The sequence below is a fragment of the Cavia porcellus genome, unplaced genomic scaffold (assembly GCF_034190915.1).
Source record: "Cavia porcellus strain 051 isolate PalLab524CR breed Dunkin Hartley unplaced genomic scaffold, mCavPor4.1 scaffold_26, whole genome shotgun sequence".
Classification (NCBI taxonomy): Eukaryota; Metazoa; Chordata; class Mammalia; order Rodentia; family Caviidae; genus Cavia; species Cavia porcellus.
Genome location: NW_026947509.1, coordinates 49066109 through 49089159, shown reverse-complemented (window position 1 = coordinate 49089159; position 23051 = coordinate 49066109). Strand labels below are relative to the sequence as shown.

The 23051-nt window shown below is 35.7% G+C and overlaps 1 protein-coding gene across 5 annotated transcripts in view; it reads left to right on the top strand.

Annotated features, from left to right (window-relative positions):
• Window positions 1-23051, top strand: part of Erbb4 (erb-b2 receptor tyrosine kinase 4) — a 1018041-nt gene that overhangs the window by 750077 nt on the left and 244913 nt on the right. For all 5 annotated transcript variants that reach the window (XM_063237442.1, XM_063237441.1, XM_063237439.1 and 2 more), the window contains exons 13-14: window positions 11383-11515; window positions 17245-17338. In XM_063237442.1, coding sequence (XP_063093512.1) covers window positions 11383-11515; window positions 17245-17338 — 227 coding nt within the window. The remainder of the gene's footprint in view (window positions 1-11382; window positions 11516-17244; window positions 17339-23051) is intronic.

Below are 23051 nucleotides of genomic sequence, written 5' to 3'. Positions count from 1 at the left end.
TTACAACAGTGGCTTTTGGAATGCAAGATGATTCAAAAACCATAATGATAATAAAAGGAAAACTTTACCTCACCTGTAAAGGGTAATGGTGGCTTAGAAAGGTTTACTCTTTTAAGTCAGAACTTTCGAAGCAAATTTTGTGGTTTCGAGAGATTGAAATGGAGAGAAACTTGTAAGAAATGAAGAGCAACATGCTTTCTGCTTCCTTTACTTATTGGCTATGGTACTAGCAAAATAAGTGTTTGGTGCAATAACTTTTGTGTAGGTTGATGAAAAATTTTAAATTTTCTTTTAAAAAATTCAGCAGAAATTTTTAAAGTTGAAAGAAAAAAAAAACCAGAGATAGAGATAAATGTTCTACCAACTCCTCAAAATCCAGGTTACATGGGAACTCACACACCTCATACTTTAAAAATATTTATTCCTCTAACTAAATGCAATGTATAAAACAGAGTAATGAAATTCCGTATAGATTTTCAAAAGGGAAATGTGTTTATTTTTTCTAATTATAACACTTTTTATATTGTTGGAATCTAAAACAATAAAACATTTATAAAGAAGATGTATGTTTAGCATAGATGTATGTAATAGACAAATGATTGATAGTAAAAACATTTCAAATGTAACTGGATCATACCATATACACGTATTGACTACTTAGGCATCTATGGCTTTTGCTTACTATATTATGAGCATTTCCCATCCTGATATATAGAGTGCTTTGTTATTCTTTTTAAAAGCTTCATATAAATGTTTTTATTGCATCAGTGCCATATTAACATAATTTGAATTATTTTCCATTTTTTCTTATTACTACCACCATAATATAGATACTAATTCATAAAACATTTTACATATGCAATTACTTCCTTAGGCTAAAAAGTTAGAAGTGGAATTTCTGTGTAATTGAGGCAATATAAAATTTTCATATGTATTGCTATATCATTCTTCAGAAATACTGGTTCAGTTTACATTTGTTCAAAACTCTATATGATAGAAATATTTTCCACCTCTCTTTATAGCCCCAGAATGTCCATTATTCTAATTTTCAGTGATCTTACAGAAGAAAAAGAAGTCTTTTATACTTACATGTTTTGGGTTAATATTGAGCATATTGTATATTTTATAAATTACTTTATTCATGAATCTTATTTACTTTCAATTTGAAAGTTTTTTTTATTTTATTTGAAAAAATTCAACACATTAAATACATTAACTTTTTGTCTCTTGTTTTGCACACTTTTCTGTCTTCCAAGTGTTTTTTAAACTTTTATATTTTTGTAAACAAACATATTATAATAATTTACCTAAGAAAATGAATTGCTGCTTACTAATTTGATCTTGACATATTCTTAGTTTTTGTCTTCATTACATTAAAAAACCATATGGAAATTTTTAATCTATACAGAAATTTTACTTTAGTGCACTTTTAAATAATCTCCAATTGATAATAATATTGATCCAACACAATTTATTAAATAAACTATTGCATAATTTATCCCTCTTCACTCATTTTAGTCATCTGCAGGATTTCTACAAATAATCAGTTAAAAAGGATGCCAGATCCTACTCTGAATCTATCTGTGTAGTTAAATTTAATTGTCACAAGCACCCTGTAAATTATAATTATCCCCATTTTGTAGGAGTGTAGACATGTCAGAAAAGTTAATTAATATTTCCAGCGTTTGGAGCTAAAAATAATATCCTGGATTTGACTTCAGTATCTTTCTGATTTCACAAACCAGGCTTTTTACTTTATCACATCCTGTTACAATAAAGAGAAAGTGATTGATTTTCATAATAAAATTACTGAATTATTATATTGTATCTATATAACAAAACATGTAAAATCACATTTGCTCTAGTCCATTTTTGTCAAAGGAAGGATGAGAGGAAGGGAGAGTGGGCGGGAGGAAGGGACGGAGGCTAAAGTTTTATTTAGTTCACAGTTTTTCAGGATGAAAGGCAGAGACTGAGTGGGCTCATATGGTCAGCCTTGGCCGGGGGGCTTTGGGCCAGGTCCCAACACAGGGGACATCCACGGAGGGAGCACGTCAGACATGGCTCATAGGGCAAGAAGGAGGCAGGAGGCAGGGAAGGGCCAAGCCCGCTCTTTAGGAAGAGCCTGGTATTACAGGAACACAGTCAGCTATGCCAGATCCACCTGCTGTAAGAGACAGATTCATGTTAGCCTCTTTCTGATTCAGTGATTACCCACTCAACCCCTCTAAGCCCCAGCTACTAAACGTTCCACACCCGCTAAAGATTGTGACATCTCTTATACTTGGGAATGAAATGTGTACATGCATTTTGATGGAACAAACAGTAGCAATACCCAAATGCCTTGTTTTAACCTTAGCAAAATTCCTTTCTTCATTTCAAACGTCAGTATACTATCTAACATCTCTGTACTCAGTTCATCTTTTGTAAAACAGAGTTGATAATATTTTCCTTGGTGACTGCCTGGTTTAAAGAACATGCTATATGATTGAGCTTCTGCTGTTGTTATTATATGTTGTTATTATATGTTATTATATTGTTATTATGTTATTATATTCTTTTCCTATTAAAATAAATTATAAACTTTGTACTCATAGAGACTTATGTAGTGCAAAGATGCAGTATTTAATACTACTTAATGAAATATTCCTTTTTGGGAGAAATGAGAAACTACAGAGTAATATCAAGGGTTTATTTTTAAGGAGAAGGAAAATTCACTTTATTAAATTGGTGAACTATAAATTTTCAAGAAGCACATCAACCAGTGGTGGATTTAAAATGAATAAGTAGTTATTAATGGAAGGCTAGAAATGTTAAATGCTCTCTAGAGATTGTAAGTGGACAAAAAAAAATCTATGCTTAAGAATCCCTTTTAAATACATTCCTGTTCTCTCCTCTAACTAGAATGTTTTGAAATTTTCTCTGTGCTAAGTAAGAAACTTAGTACTTTAAAAAAATCCAATAAGTACAAATTTCAGATTAATGGTTCAGGAGAAAAATATTTAGTGATGAAGAATGTATTTATTTACATAAAAAGCAAAATAAATACAGACATCTCTTGGTATTTGTGTGAAACAGGTTCAAGAACTCACACAAAAACTAAAATCCCTGGATGCTTAAATTCCTGCATAAAATGATAAGACTATGCACCTATGGCCTAAGCATACCCTCATGTACACGTTATATCATCTCTAATTTACTTAAAATACCAAAAACAATGTAAATCGTAGGTGAGTTGTTGCTGTACTATTTTATTTAGGAACTAAGTTAAAAAAGTCTCTGTATATTCAATATAAAAACAATTAAAAGAATTTCTTTTTTTGAGACAGGGTCATGTTATGTAGTCCAGGTTGGCCTCAAACTCATGACAATCCTCCTGTCTCAGTGTTCTGAGTGCTAGTATTATAGGGTATTATCACACCTGGCAGTTTTTTTTCCTTGTTGACCTGTGGTTGATTGTGCAAATGCAGACCTACAGATAGGGATAGCCAACAGTATTTATTTTTTGTTTACCTGTAATTTGATTTTCCTCATTTTAATGGTTAGAAAATCTACCTCATTGAAAGTGAATATAGAAATGAGAATTGTGAAGCTGTAATTCATTGGTAATAATGGAACTTTCTGGATGGTTCCGTGACCAGTTTTGATGGGTCATGTGTTCAGAATTCAATACAGAAGGAGTTAATGAGCACAGATCAGAAGGTACCTCTTATTTTCTCTAGTAACCATGAGGATAATAAGAAAATAATAAGCACTTTACATTCTACAGCATCACAAGAAATTTTGGCTTCTAATAAAACTGCAATGCAATTGCGTGACCATTGTCAACCGTCATTTCTGTTTACAGAAAATGAAATTTGATTATAAATTAAGGTTTGCACTGTTTTAAGAAAATATTTCTATTATAGGATATTTTCTTTCTTTCAGTCACTTTGCATTTGTGCACTCCCATTTCCACCCAGGCCACCTGGGTAAATGTGTATTTACAATGTAAATCCTGCCAGGCTAGAGGAAGCATCCTTTGGAAAGATAGCATAACTTCACCGGGGAATCATGAACTCTGACACACTTTCTAGTAATCATTGCCTTCATATGAATCATAAGGTACATAATTTAGAAAGCAGTGAACACTTTTAAGTTTTCAAAAGGTATTATGCTAAGATTTCCTTGTTTAAGTTACCAAAGTAATACATCAATACATTGTTCTTTGTGAAAAAAAAAATCAAGTAAGAATTTCTTATTGTATTTGAAAGAGCACAAAGTCTAATTACTAACAATGGTACAAAATGTTCTTTATGTTCCTGTCAAAAGGGTAATAAGTAGTTCCCATTGCCTGCTAGTTGCAGAAATGATACCCCTTCTGTTTGATAATGGAGAATTTCTGAAGTCATTAAAGACCTCTTAACAGTAAAAGCCAGAATTACTTTGGTTTTTATCACAACTGGCAATATTTTAACCTGAGTTGACTCTAGAGCCATAGTTTCAGAATCTTAAAATGTTCAATGATTAAATACAGAATTCTGTACTCCATTTTATGTGGATTCTTAGATAGTGTTGGGGGATATACTGCATACTTTTAGAGGAAGATATGCTACATTTCCAACCCCTTGTACCTGTAGATGTGGAATTATTTGAAAATGTAATTTAAATACGAGCTAAAATGTGTCCTTCACCTAGTGATGAGTATCCTTACAAGATAGGAGACACAGACAGAGGGGGATACAGAGAGGAGGATGCCATGCAAAAGCATGAGTGTCCTGAGAAGGAAAACAGCCATGTGGTGACGAGGGCTGGAGGTGTGCACAGGAGCTACACAGCTGCAAACCAAAGGACACCAAGAGTTTTAGCACCAACCGGAAGCAGGGAGAGAGGCAGGGAAGGTTCTTCCCGCCAGTACCTAGATTTTGTACTTTTGGCTTCCAAGACTGTGAAATAATAAATTTCTGTGTTTTTTCATCCAGTTGGAGACATTTTGAAACTAGCACAGAGGGTTAGGAGGCCTAGAATTCAGTTTTCATCCAACACCCGATAGACCTGCGACAGGAGTCTGGGAAATCCCTTGGAGATTCTATCCCATTCGCTATTCTTCTTACTATGATCAGACATATATTTGAAAACATTTACTTTCTTCCTGCGAGGGATTGTCCCTTCAAGAGGGGCTCATGACAGGAAAATTTGCAGATGAATAGATGAAAGCTATATATTGCACAGCAATTTTCGAAGGCAAAGATAAAGAGTGAACTAAATTTAAACAGCATCCTCTAAGCAGTGTTCTTCCTTTTTTTTCACATACTAACAGTAATCACTCAGTACAATAAAGGGAGTATTTAATGATAGGTAATATATTAATTGGATAATTATAGTACTGTATATTGTGCCATTCGATTTTATGCGATTGAGAGATCCAACAAAATGTCCATTGATGTATTCTAAATTTTTAGAGTTAACGTTCCTGCTGAGAGTGATTTTATGTTGCTCAAAGTATTCTAAGCAAGTATTCAAGGACTTACTGGAGTTTTCTTATTGCCGGTGCTGCTTTGGGGCTTTCCACCCAGGTTCCTGCCACGTCAGGGGGTTGAGCGCTGTACTTGCTGTGGGTAGTATCTGTTTAACTTCCTCAGTGTGTGAATGGCTACATCTTAGCCCTTGTTCTTCCATTCTTCCTTAGGCTTTTTACGGATTTATTTCATTTAATACTATCAAGATATGTGATGTCTTTCCCTTTTGTACACTATTTCTCAACTTTGCTTACTCATGGCGAAAGAAATATCCCTCTTGGCCACATCCTAGTCCACAAAGCCTACGAATGTTACCTCATAAGGCACGAGAGTTTTAGTAGATGTAGTAGATTTTAAGGCAAGACATTACGTGACCTCATCTGAATGAGTTGGAGATGTAATTACAGGTGTGCCTACAAGCAGGACACTGGAATCTAGAATATGAGGTGATGCTACCTTGGAAGTGGGGCTTAGAGGAGCCCACAAGCCAAGGAATGCCAAAGGGGGCTCTGAGAGAAGAAAGTTCTCTCCCGGAGCATCCAGAGGCATCAGGCTCACTGTGACGCTGTCGCTTTGGACTTCTGGCTTTCAGAACTGTAAGGATATATTTATGTTGCTTAAGCAACTGAGTTTGTAATAATTTATTATGGTAGCGAAAAAGAATGCTTCAATTCTCTCTTAGCTCTTAGCAATATGTAGCAGGAAGTAGTTTCTAAATAAGTATCTTTTAAAAATAAACACATGAATACCCTTTGAGTATAGGTATTAATGGTTAATTTTTCAGACCCTGTCATTAATACCATAGTAATATTATGACAGCCCCGAGAAGAAGATGTTATTCATTTACAGAGGAGTAATATGCAAATAAATGCTCAAGGCTACATGGCGCATAAAGCTGTAAGGATTTAACCTTTGTTTGATCATAAAATCTGAATTACTACTATATTAAAACATGCTTTTCAGCCTTAAAAAAGGATTAGCTATCCCTGTCCAAATACATTCAAAGTAAAATCTCTGCCTCTGTATATGATAAATACTGCAAACACTGTAGGTGAACTTGCTCTACAGTAAAAGAGCGTTTTTTTTTTTCGCCTTTGTGTCTATCGCAGAATATTTTTGAGCCAATCCATTTACTTTTGTCCATGTAACAAATTCCATTATTTTAAGCTTGTCTGTATTTTAATGGAAACAAGTTCAATATTCTCTATAAAGGTCGAACTACTAAGCACATTATTATCTCTCTAAATTTTTAACAGGCAGATACAATTCATATGGGATAATGAAAAATCTATTTTACAGCTCCCAAAGAAAACACAGACGAAGTGAAAGGTTTCCTAATGCCTTCATCGCCAAGGATCCTTTAGAGAGGTTTATAGTAGCCTTGTGAACTATAAGTGTTCCACACCTCCCGTGTCACTGTCTCTCTGAGCAGTCTCTCTGTCTGTTGAATTCTGGTGCTGATAGGAGACTGCTCTTAGCATGCTCTTACGCATTTCAAAGCAGCAGCTTCCCTGGCCTTTTGTTTTATGTTGTGTGAAGACCCCTTCTTTGGTCTCACTTTGGAGGAAATGATCCGCTAGTTCTTGTTTCCTTCATCTAATGCTTTAAAAAGAACAAGACAGCGGCTGTTATGGTTTCTTTCTTAGTATGGCTTTCCATTGGTAGATGTGTTGCTTCCTTCAGACTTCCCTGATGTTACACACATGCATAAAGATTCAGAGAGGAAGTAAGCCACAGAAAAGGAAGTAGGGTCTTGGTGAACCTACAGCCTTTCTCCCCCATTGATGTCAAAATATATAACAGAAAATCTAAGCAGTTCTTTCTTCCACATTCAGTTACCCTTGGGAGAGGGAAGGACAAGAAACAAGAGTGAGAGAATCATCAAACTTCCTCAAGAGAGAAATGAAGAATGGAGATGAATTAGTAATTAGAATTTAGTAAACAAAGAGTTTGGGGCATTGGTTATATTTTCTAGGTAACAGATACTGAGAGCCAGAGATTCATGACGCTCTGTACTCCACTCATCTTTATAGGTTGCCCTCCTAATTCATAGATTTTCTTCTTGGGGATGTCCTCGGATAATAATGATTATCGCACATAACATTTTACATAGGCATTATATATAAATATACTTAAGTCAGGACGTAAAACTTGGTAAATCGCCTTAAAATGGCTGAATGTTTATAAAATAGCTATTTTAACTTCATATTCATTAAAAAAAGGCTTGACTCATGCATATCACTGAATTCTTGCTTTGCATATAATCCTGGACATATTGTGTAGGACAAACCAAAGACTATGAAAGGTAGAGGAAAGAGACACTCAGGTTTGGGAACCTGTCACCTAAGGCAGGGCACAGCTGAGCTTCCTGAGTTTCGCTCTGCAGAGACCTCAGGTTTGGAGGTGAAGAAACTGGCAAGTCAAAGTCAACCACAAGCACAGACTCAAAATTCTCCAACAGAATCTTTCCTCACTGCCACAGGAAAGGAACAGCCTAGCAAGAGCAAGCTTTCCTGCTGTGTTCTGGCTAGCAAAGACGTGGGGTGCAGACTGCTTCAGCCTCCTGAAAATGGTGTCAAAGCAGTGGGGGTGTGGAGCAGGACTTGTATCCCTCCTGGTAGTGAAGAAACCAGGGGAGTAACTTAAACCTGGCACTGTTGGGCCTGAGGCCCTGCCCATCTGCAAATGGATGATCATTACTACTTTGTATGATGATTTGGAAGGTTAGAATCTCTATGTGAGCAAAGAGTACAAATAAGAACAGAGAAAAGAGGAAGACACAAATGAGGTGGGAAAGGGTGAAAGACTAAAGACCCAACTCTCAAAAATACATAAATACATATATTTAGAGTAAATAGATTTTGTTTTTCATATGTAAAATAAAGCCTTCTAAAAAGCAACAAGTAACGTTCATTAATATACAAAAAGAATTACATTGACAAATGGGTTTATATCAAAGACAACATGCTGGTGCACTATTTGAAAATAAATGATGTAATATACAGAATTGACCGTCTGGAGAAGAAATAGCACAGGATTAAATCATCTGGTACAGAAAATAATTTGAAAAATTTAACACATTAATATTTTTAAAATCCTAAAAGAACAGAAATGGAGGGGAAATTTCTTAACTTGCTATAGGGCATCTAGAAAAGTCTTATACCTACCAGTATACTTACTCATGGAAGCTCTAATGCTTGCTGAATAGACTGGGAGTAGGGAAAGAAAGCCATCTCTCCCTGTGCAATCAACATAGTATTAGAAGTTCTAAAATCATAATAAGGAAAAAAAAGATGTATAGATCAAAACAGAAGAAAAAACTACCATGTCCACAGAGGATGTATGTGTCTGGTAACATTTTCAGCAGGCTTGCAAAACAACAAAAACAAAAAGGCCCTGAGAATAAGCAAGTGAATTCAGCAAGATGGCAGGGCAGGAAGTCCTCTCCTGTGAACATCTTCACGAGCGTAAGATGAAAAGTCTGGTGAGCAATGTTTCTAGTGCATCCAACAGGAAGGCAGGAAGATAGAACCACTACAGGGTGTCCTCCTCTGCTTCGGGAGCTACATCTTGGACCATAGCTCTTCCCCAAAGTCAAAATGAAATGTAATGTTTCTAATTCAGGACATCAAGGTAGTCACGACTGTGAGACTAAAGACACTCATGAAAGAGGACTTCCAGAACTGCTTCAGTGGCAAGAACGATGGGATAATGTATTCAAAAGGAGGGGGAAATGTGTGCGTGTGTGTGTGTTGGTTTAAACATTCACTGTTTTTAGACACACCTTGTATTTAGATCACATACTATCTTCATGAATCAGAAGACTCAAATTATAAAAATTGTCTCCAAATTTGATATGTTTGTTTAGTATGGTAAGTATTAGAATCACAGCAAGGTTTTTCAGATATGTAGAAGATCTTCACAAAATTTACACTGAACAGTAAACAAGCTAGCTAGTTGACTTAAATTTGGAAAAAAGAAAGAAGAAAATTAAGTCAGAACATTCAGTTGACAGAATTTTAAGACTGACTACATATGCATAGTAAGACCAGGTGAAACTGTTCAACACAGAATAGAAAATCCTGAAATAACCCACAGTTGATACCTATGGCCAACTGATAGGCCCAACATGATAACCCACAATTGATCAATATGCCAAACTGATTGTTGATAAAAGTTTCAGAACAATTCAAGGAGAGGAGAACAGCTTTCAGAGCAAAAGGTGCTGGAGCCAGGTGTGGTTATGTATGCTTGTAATCCTAAACACTTGTGAGGCTAGGGCAGGAGGATCACTTCAAGTTCCAGGCCAGCCTGAGCTAAATTTAAGTTGAAGGCCATCCTGCCCTGTCTTAAACCAAACCAAACCAAAACAAAACAAAATAAGTGGCAGTGGAGCAAATATACATACATAGGCCAAAATTGTATTTTAATCTAATTTGACATCTTAAGCAAATTTTGACAAAAAAGGCATGAATTTAAAGTAAAATATAAAGATATAAAATTTTGATTTAAAAAATTAGAAGGTACTGGGGTTTGGCTCAGTTATAGAGTGCTTGTCTAGCATGCATGAGGTCCTAAGTACATCCCTACAATGAAAATAAATTTAATGAATTAGGAGAAATTACTTGGGATCAAAGGCAAGGTAAAGGAAACTTTAACATCAAAAGCAGAATCCATAAAGGGGAAAAATAATAGATTTGATTTTATCTAAATTAAAATATTTTCTCTGCTACATTTCCTATTATAAAGATGAAAGTTGAGGCTATAGATTAGGATATCTTCTAATCAGATAGATAAAGATAATTGTATAATCAGGTGGGGTATATAAAACTAGTCAGCATCCCAGAAATAGGCCAGTGACTGCCCCAAGTGAGTTAGGTACGTGAACTTTTCCAGGTTTTGTGGGTGTCTCTCCAATTATATTACACTACCATGACCTATGCCGTTCCAGTTCTGCCCATAAATGCTCTTGCCAGAGAATCCCACATCCTCTGGTAAATAAAACTGGTAACAGAGGTCATCAAGTTAGATTTTCAATGTCTTTACCATTTGGAGACTTCACATTTCATAAAAACGACATACCTGTGAGTGTGTTTCAGAAGCCTTGAATAATAGCAGAAGTCTTTATCAACTTGTTATTCACCATCTACATTCAATCTCTTTAATAAAATTATGTGATAGGATATAAATAATACTATTGTCACTGCAAATAAAGGACAGAAATAATGAACCTAAAGGACAATTGCAAAACACGTACCCAAACTTTTTAGCTGTTTTGGCATCAAAATAAAAGCCATAAGACTAAGACCATTGTGACTACTTTAATCTCTGTGCTGTGCTGGGCTGAGTTGGCGAACACCCAGCTAGGCTTACCCGGGCTGCAGTGGAGGTGTGCAAAATTCTATATTGTATTTCTAATCTTCTCTTCTGGTCTCCTATATACTGTCTTCATTTTTAATTTTTAAGGCTTTATTTGCTTAATGATAACATGATTTCTTCGGTTTCCATTTGAAGCTCTCAGATGGAATTGAACCCAAAGTATTTGGTATTTTTTTTAGCGGATCAAAGTGTTGGTTTGGGAAAGGTGTGGATTGGTTCTATCTCAAAGATTTAATTCAGTCACCTTCTTCCCATTAGTTCCCATAGAGTCAGTTGGATTTTGATCCATGAAAAATGCCCTTTTATATGCATGCCAGTAACGGGAGCTCTGCAATATGGAGAGCACTGGTGGTGGATTGGGATGTGGTGACCATGGTGGAGACACCCATAGATGTTTGGCCCAGATCTCTTAACAAATTTACGTAAAGCCACTTAGCTTCCCTTAGAAGGAGTAAGTGTGAGCACATCTCCTGTTCACTGGCCCTGGCTTTCCTGTGTTTTGCAGCTGCGGAAGGAATGGTGTGTAATCATCTGTGTTCTAGCGATGGCTGCTGGGGTCCTGGGCCTGACCAGTGCCTGTCCTGCCGCCGCTTCAGCAGAGGAAGGATCTGCATAGAGTCCTGTAACCTCTATGACGGGTAAGCTGGCATGGAGGCCACTGCTCCCCTAGGAACCTGCGAGACACTGCTCAGCTCAGATCTTAAAATGCTAAAAAGAAATTGGCAGAATTTCAAGATGCATATGCAAGTCGAGATGTTGAGCAGAGCGCTTACCCACATAAAGATACAGTATATAGACTTGTTTTCAGGGATATGATTTTTTTGAACTGAGTCCATGTATAAATTGAATGGGTCCATATGTAAAGACAGTTATGTACATGATGTAAATGCTTGTTTAGTTGTTGACAACTTATAGCAGTTTATATGGTAGCAATTTTTAAAAATATATATTTCAATTTTCTTTACTTGGAGGATTGTTTTAAACAATCTTCCCTTCCATAGGTCATAGTACTCGGGTGGGGGTTTTCCTCTCACAGGTTCCTATTCCTTTTCATCTGCAGTTAAACCATTCAACTCTTATTCCCACTCAGGCTGTGTATCTGCTGTATGCTAGGAAAGGTCCATGTATCTACATTTTTGATAACCGCTTAGCCCCACAGGAAAACTTGAGAGGTTTTAAAAAGTGTCCTGCCACTTTTTAGTGTGTATTAAGTAGAGTGTTTTAAGTCCCTGTGGTACAGCGATAATCATATTGCCAGTAATAAAACCTGGTGCCCGCCTTACTACAGGCCTTTCACAGATTCCTGAGGCCACCTCACACATCAGCATTGCCTTTTGTGTGTGTAGAATGCATTTTTAACAGTGTTACTGAGTAAGGATTTCTATTGATCAACAGAAAGCATTTTCAAGTCTGGAAAGCACAGTTGTGGAGTTTTGAATTTCACTTTTCTTGTACCTCCACATTTATTTCCATAATCCCCAACAGCATTGTAATTTTCCATTGTATATGAGAAGGATAAAAACATATTGATAATATATTCTACTTTTAGTCATTTGTAGTAATGTTTATTGTAATGGTATTTGTATATGTCTTTTTTAAAAAGATGACCAAAATAATATCCTTCCATGAAATTTAAGAGAAAAATAAAAATTAAAGGCTAAATATAAAGATGGCTCTAAGTCAAATTTAATCATTTTTTGAGATATTTCAGCTTATGGTTTTATATAGTACAGCCAGCTCGCATAGTTAACAATGAAAAGAAAATGCAATGCTACTTGTCATATTGGATTGTACTCTTGCTCATGTTATGAAAGGAGGTGTGCTATGCATAAAATACCTCCGAGTAATGTATGTTTGTCTGTGCAGCAAACGTCATTAAAATAAATCATAATAGATTTTTGTTCCACTAACTGTTACCACAAAATTTTATGAAAGAAATGAAGATACTTCACAGAGGAAGAAACACAAATGGCTAACAAATACCTGAAAAAAATGTTCAACTCCTCTGACCATTTAGAGGAATGCTAATTCAAACACTGCTAAAATTCCCTCTTAATCTGGAAAGAGTGACCACCATTAGAAAATCAAACAATAACAAATGCTGGCATGGCTGTGGTGATAAGGGAACCCTCCTGCATTGTTGGTGGGAACCCAAACTAGTACAAGTACTATGGAAATCAGCATGGAAACTTCTCAAAGAAATGAAATAGAAAATCCAGATGACCCAGCTGTCTACCTCTAGGTATCTTCCCAAGAATGATTAAGTCATCATACCACAGTATACATGCAAACCAGTGTTAATAGTGACAAACTTCATAATAGCTAAATCCTGCAAGCAGCATGTATCCTCATCAACAGACAACTGGTTAAAGAAAATGCAATATCTATATAATGGAATACTACTCAGCTATAAAGAATGACAACTTTGGGACATTTGTAGGGAAACGGATCCATCTGGAAAATAAACCAGTTTAAATACCATATGATATCTCTCAACTGAGTGAGAAATTTTTAAAAAGAGAATATTAAATGATGGATAGAAGGCAACAAGGTGATAGGTCTCTTGCAAGTGGAAAATGTTCAAGGGAAAAGTGTGAAGGGGAAAGGGATGGGGAAGGGGAAATCAGTAAACTAAAGATGGTTTGTTAAGGAACCTTACAAGGTCAATAAATGTAAATAATATATGTCATAGCATGAGCTATGATTAATAATATCGGTAAGAATTAAAAATGGGCCAGGAAAATTGGAGAGGAGGAAAGAAATGCTGGAAGGAGAAATTTAAAAATAGAGACAAAAAATAGTACATGTAAGCACTCCTCAAGATGACCATAAACTGCACAAACTATAAAAGGCAATAATAAAGGAAAGGAATTTAATGTTTATTAAATATATATCTGCAGTTCTAAAGAGGGAATGGGTGTCAGAAATCACTTTGTCTAACATCAAAATATTATTAACATAGTGTGATTAAATATTGGCTAAAATCACAACACTAGAAAAGTGAGCCAACACTAGAACTCGAGCATCTGATTTTCTTCTCTTTACTTTCTAGAATGTCATTGTTTTTCTAAAATCTTTTAGTGTTGATGTTGTCAGAAATGTGAAATTTATAAACACATATAAACTTACAAGCACACACACATGTTTGTGTGTGTGTGTGTGTGTATGTATATGTGTTCTGTCACATTTCTACAAGCCAAAAGCAAAGGAAACCAAAAGACAATGACACGTTTGCTAAATAAACGCTGGTTACTAGACTACATTTTGATATTGAATATTTTTTACATTTACATCATTAAGTCAAATACGTGAAATTTAAAATTTTTAATGTTTAATGTGCACAGTACAATAGTAATGGTGCCCTAAGAAATCAAACACGGGATTGTCTTGAAAGATACTTAAAGCAAATGTCCTGTGGTTGTTGTATTCCCGTCTTGCCTGCCCAGTGGTGAATTCCTACTTTCTATCTTGTAGTATAAGTTAGTTCCTCTGTAAACTGGCTAAGGTGGCCTTTGAGGAAGAGTGACCCCAACCTCATTTGCATGTCCAAAGTTTGACAAACTCTAATCATTTTAAACTCATCTTTCTTTTTTCTTTTCCTTCCTTTGTTTTGTTCTTGAGATGGGTCTGGCCATAGGCCATGAGTGGCCTTGGGCACCTCGGGGCAACTGATTCTCTCCCTCAGGTTCCAAGGAGCAGGGAGCTTTGGCCAGTGACACTTTGCCATCTAAACTTGGTTCTTGTACAAAAAACAGGGCTAATAAGAGTGACAAATGTACAGGAGAGTTGTGATTATGAAATGAGACAAATGCAGGATAAGGGCTGCTTAAAGTTCCTGCCATGAATACTTTTATCATTATTTCCATTTTGTCTATTAATCATAGCTGGTTAAATGTTAAGTAAAAACAGTCATTTTAAAAGCTGTTGAAAGTATTCAAACACAGAGCACACGAAACAACATTCAGAATTTATCCCATCTATTTATGTATGTATATATGTATGTATGTATTTATCTACCTACCTATCTGGAAATTAGAAAAAAATCCTAAAAATAGAACTTTTTGAAGAAAAAGGAAAAATTAATCAATTTCTGCTTGATTATAATTCAAACCCAGATCATATAAGTCAGTGTGCTTCAGAAAGGCCTAACTTGGATGTCTGATCAATCAAAATGCAGAAAAAAGATAATTGCAGTGGAACTTGAAAACCTTTCCTGCCTGGCAATGCTTCTGAAACATTAACATCAATACCAAAACACCAAGGAAAATCCTAACAAGCATTTTCATAATTAAGAATTGCAACCTCTGGGTGAAATATTATTTTCTCTTTTTACTTGGGATATTTGGAAAACTGAGGCCCGGAGAAGCTAAAGCATTAAGGTGTAAAAATATGCTAGAATTTAAAATTGGGGAAGACAGATATCACCGTATTCATTGTTGATTGTAGGATTGGGTAACTAACGTGCACCACAGCAAAAACAGAGCAAGCAGAAGTTCGTGGATAAAGCCGATGCTCAAAACAACGAGCTTTGTTAGATACAAATGAAAAGAGAACTCTGAGAGTCACGATGGTGTCACCAGGAACAGGGAAGAAACAGAACGATGGTGGGGACGGAAAGACTGCATGGCAGAAGAGGTGGGGAAGACAGCATGGGAGAACTTTTAGGGAAGCAGAAAGGAACAGAGCCAGAGGCGCTGTCATTGGTAGCAGACGGCGTTTGTGTTTTCATGGCCCGGGCTTCTCCTCAGCTGCAGTGATGGAGAAGTGGGTTTTGAAAAAGAGTAAGAAAAGCAAAACCCATGTTTTAGTAACTGAAATATAATGGCCCTCTTTTACAAGTCTAACTTTTAATGGCCACAGAAACTATAAACCCAAACAAGTAATTAGCTGAAGATCTCAGACTGCTATCTTAAAATCTGATTAAAATCATTGTTTTATATTTTCTTTACAATTTCACAACACCCTCATACTCAGTCATTGGGCTTTTGTGTTCTGATGGCGAGCCATAGAGTGCTTTGTATCACTCGTGCTTATGTAGAATACAAAGGAAAATCCATTTTTCTAATGAAGATTTTAAACTAAAGAACATGCATAAAGTATTTGATCTATAATAGCTAATAACTCACATTACAATACAAAAACGATGTAGCTATGTGCATCCTTACATTTATGCTATATATTTTAAAAGGCAAACATAATTATTTTGCCTTGGAATAAGTAGTCTTAATCTAACCAATTGAAAACATATTTTACCTTTTGGACTCTATCCTAATTAAGACTTTTGTCTTTAAATGAGAAAAAATAACGTCTTCACTCTAGGGCAAAAATATTTGATTTTATCATCTAATTAATCCACAATGCCTCTATTTGTAATTTTATTGATTTGGAAACATAGTACAGAATACAAAGGCATAAATTAATAAATTAAACTATAAATACAATCAAATTTTATTAGTGACTCATGATATTCTATATTATTTTTACATAGTACCTCAGCTTCTTGTATATTAGTGAAAATGAAGTGATTTAAATAGATTACAGATGATTTATATCTAGTTATTAAAGAGTAGACTTTGACAATTTTTAATGTTAATAGTGTCATAATACACAGACAGAAAAATGTAAGGATATGGAATGACCATCATGCCATGACAGTTTAATTAGACACTTTTAGAATATTTTTTTTAGTTTTATACTACATAGAATTTGGAAAGAATTGACTGAAAAAAGGTTACAATACTAGACCAGTAATAGAAGAAAATAAAACCCAGAATAAAAATATAGGCTCTCTAATTCTCCAAGGCAGATATTTTAAAAGAAGAAAAGAAATCAAAATGTTTTTTGAAGTTCCCCCAAAATAAATTGAGGAGTCTTGGGATTTGAAGGACAAGGACAGGCAAGGTTCATGTAGCTTAGCAACAAGAAAAATACAATTGTGGTTCCAGGGTCTAGGAATTAAAGCTCCAGCAAATAGTGAAATCTTTCCTAAAGACAAACAGGCGTAGCCTAATGCTTAAGGCAAAATGGTTCTGCTTGCTGCATGATCAGAAGAGTCACAGAGGGCTTTTTCTTTTTCCTTGCTGTTGCTTATAAAGAGGGCCAGAGCATCTCACAGGAGAGAGGCTTCCAGAATGACTACCTGCCATTCCAGTGGAGGCCAGGGAGAACCATCTGGCTGCCATTTATCTTTCCTCCTAACAGAAAGCTCCCTCCTTAATGTACAGGGAAATGTTTCCATGCTCCTGGCACATAGAGAAACAAACTCAAGAATTTACTCTGCCAGCAGGATTTTCAGCAGATGTTGCTTCATTTGTTAAGTTGACAGCCCGTTTGCTTTCTCCTTCTCACGCTGCTGCTGTTTTCACAGTGAGTTTCGGGAGTTCGAGAACGGCTCGGTCTGCGTGGAGTGTGACCCCCAGTGTGAGAAGGTGGAAGAGGGGCTCCTCACGTGCCATGGGCCGGTGAGTCCGGAGGCTTCTGTGGCTGTGTCGCCTTATGTAGTTCCACGAAGTACGCTGTTATGTCACTATCTTACTGTACATCCATCCTTCCATGGTCTTTATAGGATGCTACTGAAAAACGGTTTAATATTCTAACCTTGAGAGGCTTGCAGGTTGGTTGTGATAGAATACTTGAAAATTCAAAGTCATAAATATTTATTTCCCAAATAATACATTTGTAAGCACAAAATGTGTCTTGGACGACAGTACATTGTTGGAAAGAAAGATGTAAATTAATTAGGTTGAGGGATAAAATCTGTGTAAGTTGTTTTAGGAAGGCAAAAGAAAGGGCAGGTGACTCTACCTTTGGGACCCACATTGGGGACAAGAAAGAAGATGAAGGAACCAGGGTTTGAACTATACTTTGAAACATTTGGAAAGAGGAAAAATTTAGAAATACGCACGTGTGAAAGTTTGCACTGTATGTGGAGGATGTGAAAACACATTCTCATCTGCATTTAAGCATGTCCTATTAGGGAAAGGTGAAGGACAGGAGAAAGCAGGAAAAAGATAATTATTCACCGCTAAAATCTAAAGCAGTGTATTATTATGGCAGACAGAAGCATTGAGCTATGAAAATCTGAGAAGAACCAATGGCACCGAGAATGGATGAATTGCTACTTACATAATTTGAGGTTATCGTTAGCGAGAAAAGTCACACATATTTTTGTATGATTCCATCAAATGGGCTTTTCTTCAATGATAAAATCAGTATTGGTTTGTTATTCCACAGTGTCAAACTCATACTTTAGAAAAATTTACCGTTTATCAGCAACTGAATCATTTCTCAATGTATAATGTGGGGATCAACATCTGGAGACATCACGTACTCAACATGACATCATAAATTCATTTAAATATGAATAGTATTAATTTTTATACCAGAGGGCTTATTCAGCAGTTAATTAGTTTAGAAAAAAATATCATTAAGCCCTCCAAACTTCTCCTTGAGCTCTTCTGAAACTTTATCTAAAGAGGATGTCAGAGATCTGAGAAGTTCAAACAACCGTAGGATGATTGTGGGAAAAATCAGACCGGGGGGGGGGGGGGGAATAATGGTATTTGTCCCAAAGAACCAAAGTCTAAAGGCTATTTAATGTGTAATATCCCAAGTACAAAAGGGCCCATACAGCTATTTGCTTTCTTCATTATGAATAGCAAAGAAAGTACAATTATTTGAAGCATGAGAAAGGTGAATTCATAAAGAGGATACTCAGGAACAAGGGAGAAACTTTCTGTCATTGGTTGATAAAGCAAATTCAAACAGCGATATGAGTTCTTAGGAAAATAACAGGTTAGATAATGTCTTAGTTACTTTTTACTTGTCGCTGAGACAAAAATACCTGAAACCCAAGTTGGGAAAGGAAAGGTTTATTTCTTACAGTTTTTGGAGGTTTCAGTCCATACTCAGTTGGCTCCAAGGCAGGCGGGCATGGCTGGGCCGCAGTTCATGGCGGCTGCAAACAGCAGGGAGGAACCAGGCAAAAGAACAAGACACTCCTACTTCCTGCCATTACATCACATCCTGGCTCCACCCCTATGTGGGTGGAGCACTGACACCATCCAAGCACTATCCAGTGAACCATCACAAATGCACAATGCAAACTCATGAGGCCAAGGGACCACAGACATAAACCATGACAGGTAACTTTTGATTGTAAGTCACAGAAAAAGAAAGAGATCCCCTAGATCTGAAACTTTTAAAATAAGCAACTAATGTAATCAAGAATTTCATCTCCTTGAAACAACACTGGCAATCATGTTTCTAACTCTTGTCAGTGTATGTTAGGTATACATTTGTAGAAATGCTTAAAAAAATTGGACCAATTGCCAAAACTTGCCTAAAATTTATTTTGTGAATTCTTAAAAGTGCTACTCTACACTGATATTTCCTATGGATATCTTATTACAATTATCTACCTTCATTTTTTTCTTGATACATAATTTTTTTCTTTCCTTTTCCCTTTTATTTTGAAGAAATCACTGAGACATCTTAGCTTTTTACTCTACAAAAAAATATTTTTTAGCATATATTTTGAATCAGTCTCCATTAGCTTACCTATTTTGCTGAGTTTTTATTTACCAACAGAATCAAAATTAATGTTCACAGTGTTTATCAAAACTCACTCTGTAGGCATTCACTGCATATTTTATTTTATAAAATTAGTCTTTTTTATCTATTTTGTTTTGTATATTGTAAAGCAATTCATTAAGATATTTTTATCATCCTAGTCATTACTACTTTTCAAGACAATGAAATATTCCTACTTATTAATACTTTTGTCTCAGTTAATCATCTATATAGAAAACTAATCTGCTTATGACTAATTTAAATGTATTCATTAATACATCGTTTTTTTCTAGAGTACTTTCATGAGACATGCCCACATAATGTTAGCTAGGAAACCTCATCAATGTAACTATATTAGTTTCCATGAGTGAAAATGTCCAGTGATCCCTTTACCTCCTGTTGATAGAATTATTATGATAATCATACACCATATTCATGACTTAACACAAATTCTATCTGCCAGCTAGTTCTTAATGCTGATTATTTTGACATACATTTTCATTCGTTGTTTAGGTATTTGACTCATTTGTCAGGTTAATCTGAGAGCAAAATCTCAGAATTGCAGGATGAATTGTTCTTTGTCTATGTAACCCAGATCCAGCGCGCAGGCTTAGGGTGCTTGCTGTTCACTGTGTGCTCTTTCCACTCCTCAAGCTGTTGCTTGTACAAAATTATACCACTGGATAATCCAGTTACCAGTGTCACAGAATTAATTTGTCTTAATGTGTATATTTCTACAGTTGATTTATTAATTTGTGCCTCAAAGGAATTGAGACAGTTTAAAAAATAAACATGAGAAAACCAAACATTTGCTATCATCCTCTAGCACTTTTTAAAATGTTCGATTAAGAGGGAATGAAAAAAATTAAGCGGGAATGAAAAAAAAGTATATAATGGACACATTTTCATTTTATAATGGCCATATTGGCTGGGTCAAAATAATTAAGATTAAAATGGTGGATTGATACACCCAGAGATTAGTATCAAAAGGGTGGACATGGTGGATTGATATGTCCGGAGGTCAGAGTCAGGAGAATGGAAAGTTTACTAAAACTAGATAGAGCCTCTGTCCTGAGTAAGAGCACAGAATCAAGGAATCCAAAATAAGTGATCAGTGAGCTTTGAAATGCTAAACAGGTTGGAAGGCAGTGTCTTTTTAGAAAAGCTGCCATGGCGGAACTCAAATAATAACCCAAATTTTGCTGTCACCGAGAGGTTGCTTGCTTTCAGCTTTCTGAAAAAGATTTTCGCTATTTTTCTGTGTCCACACGTTGATTGTCTCAACCGGAACGCAGGAGTATAGTATGCCGCGTCTCAGGCATGTGTCACTTAGAATACCTAAGCGTTTCGGAAGCTTCCCCAGGAGAATGACACTGAAGAAACAGAAGAAAATCATCAAAATGAAACAGAAGTCCCCCTCTTGTTCTCATGGCTTATTCTGTTCAAATCATATTTCTTTAATTTGTCAACGTTTCCCTATTGATAATAATACCTGATGTCTGTTTATGCATACCAAGAAGTTAACTCTGAAACATGCTATAAATTTCTCCATTTAAAATATAAAGAAAATTTTTTGTACGATGATTGGAAAGTGACTCCCAAACAATCAATAAGTCGGTAGGACATGCAGCTATGGTTAGCCAAAGAAGTTCTGAATCTGAGTTTCTCGTGCTTACACTGCCACTTTTATCCCTCGGCACCAGTGTCCTTGGTGACAGTGACAGCTATATGTCAGTGGATGGTATTATCCATCTAGAATAATCTTGAGAGGAAGAGATTCGAAATAAAAGAAGGCCTTTGCATTTTTATACTTTTCTATTTGCTCTTGGCTCTATCAATTTGATTAAATTACTCAATCTTTACAATTCTACCCATTCTGTGTTACTTGTTCCTGTACAGTCTTACTGAGAAAGATGAAGCAAGGAAAATGGGAGGAAAGAAAAGTGTGGGAAATGAAGTTCAAGAAAACAAGACACACACTTGAAAGGGAGGAATCCAAGAAGAGACGGGACAGGGACTGATTTTCAGAATACACTTTCACAAACGTGCAAACAGTTGTTCAAGTCAGGTCAATAAACGTTATGCTGACATAACAAATAACCCTCATGGTGCGATAGCTCTCAGAAAAAGATGTTTTTGTTCCTTTGATGTAATATACACTGAAACTCTTGGAGAGGTTCAGAAGTCTCCCTGTAAGCCTTAGCATTTTGGGATGCTTTGAATTCCTAGTACCTTCTCTCCCTGGCAGTCACTCTGTCTGTCTTTCTCCTTTTTCACTGGTGGATACTGATCCCAGGACATTTGCACTGAGTTACGTATCAGTGCTTTTTGGTTTTTATTTTGACATAAGGGTTTGCTAAATCACCAAGTTGCCAAGGTTGAGCTTGAACTGGTGACCCTGCTGTCTCAGCTGGGCTTATAGGTATATGCCAGGGTGACCTATTTCACTTTCATTTTCTATTCTTACATTGATTAACTACACCTGGCTTTTAAACACTCCACTGTTTTGTCCAACTTTATAATATCTAATGAGATAGACAATTCCTTTTAAGGAAACAAGAGACAATGTTGATAACCATTGTTGATGACCTTGTACTCTGTTCTACATCATGTGCTATGTCTATCCTTGGTTTGGACTTACAGCTTTGTTTTGCCATATTTGACTTTATTATCTCCCCCCCAAGAGAGTAATGAGAACTGAGGAGTAATAAAATCCAAAATGTGTAAATTTTGTTATAAAAAAGAGAGGGAGGGAAAAAAAAAAAGAGCTCTAACGGATATAACAACAAGTGTGTTTAGGGATGTTAAATAGCTGACTATATTAATGTTTTTGGATCATTGAACACAGCTGTTTGCAGTCTCTCCGTTTGAATGTCTACTTTGTATTCTTTGATACTGTGATTTGAGCAACTATTTCCAAGATGATATTATGTAATCTATTAACAGGTGATTTCTTACTGTTATGTTTATTTTTTTTTTTGTAGTTCTGTATTATGTGTAACCTTACACTGCTTTGTCTTGTTTTGTGTTTTTCTCTTTTTCCTCTTAAATAAAAAAAAAAAAAAAAAAAAAAAAAAAAAAAAAAAACACTTTGGGAATATTTGAAAAAAAAATCTTGGACACACAAGATTTTTCAGTGTCTTATGGAAATGAAATGGAAAATCACTACATTTTGTTTTTTTAGAGATAGATCTGGATGTCTTTTAGCATAGGCTTAGGATGTTTGACTTCGTATTATGGTAAAAAATCAAACAGCCGAGATGCTTAAAAATAAAAATGAAAATGACCTATTATGATAAAATATACTTAGATTTACATATATTTGGTCTGGTAGGCCTTTTTGCATTTTCTAATTTTGTCTAGAAATTTTTTACACCACAAGAATTTAATAAAAAAGTAATTCCTAATTCACACTCTAACAACCCCATATACTCATCATATGCTTTCTTCTGTATTCTGCGAGGGGCCTATCTCTTGTCTCATATGATAAGTCATGCCTGGGCATACTTGCAGGGTAAATGATTCTATAAAATAGATGGTATTGCGTGCATAAGTACCCAAGAGCAGATGTTAAAATTGGATGCATGTGAAGTATTCTTTTTT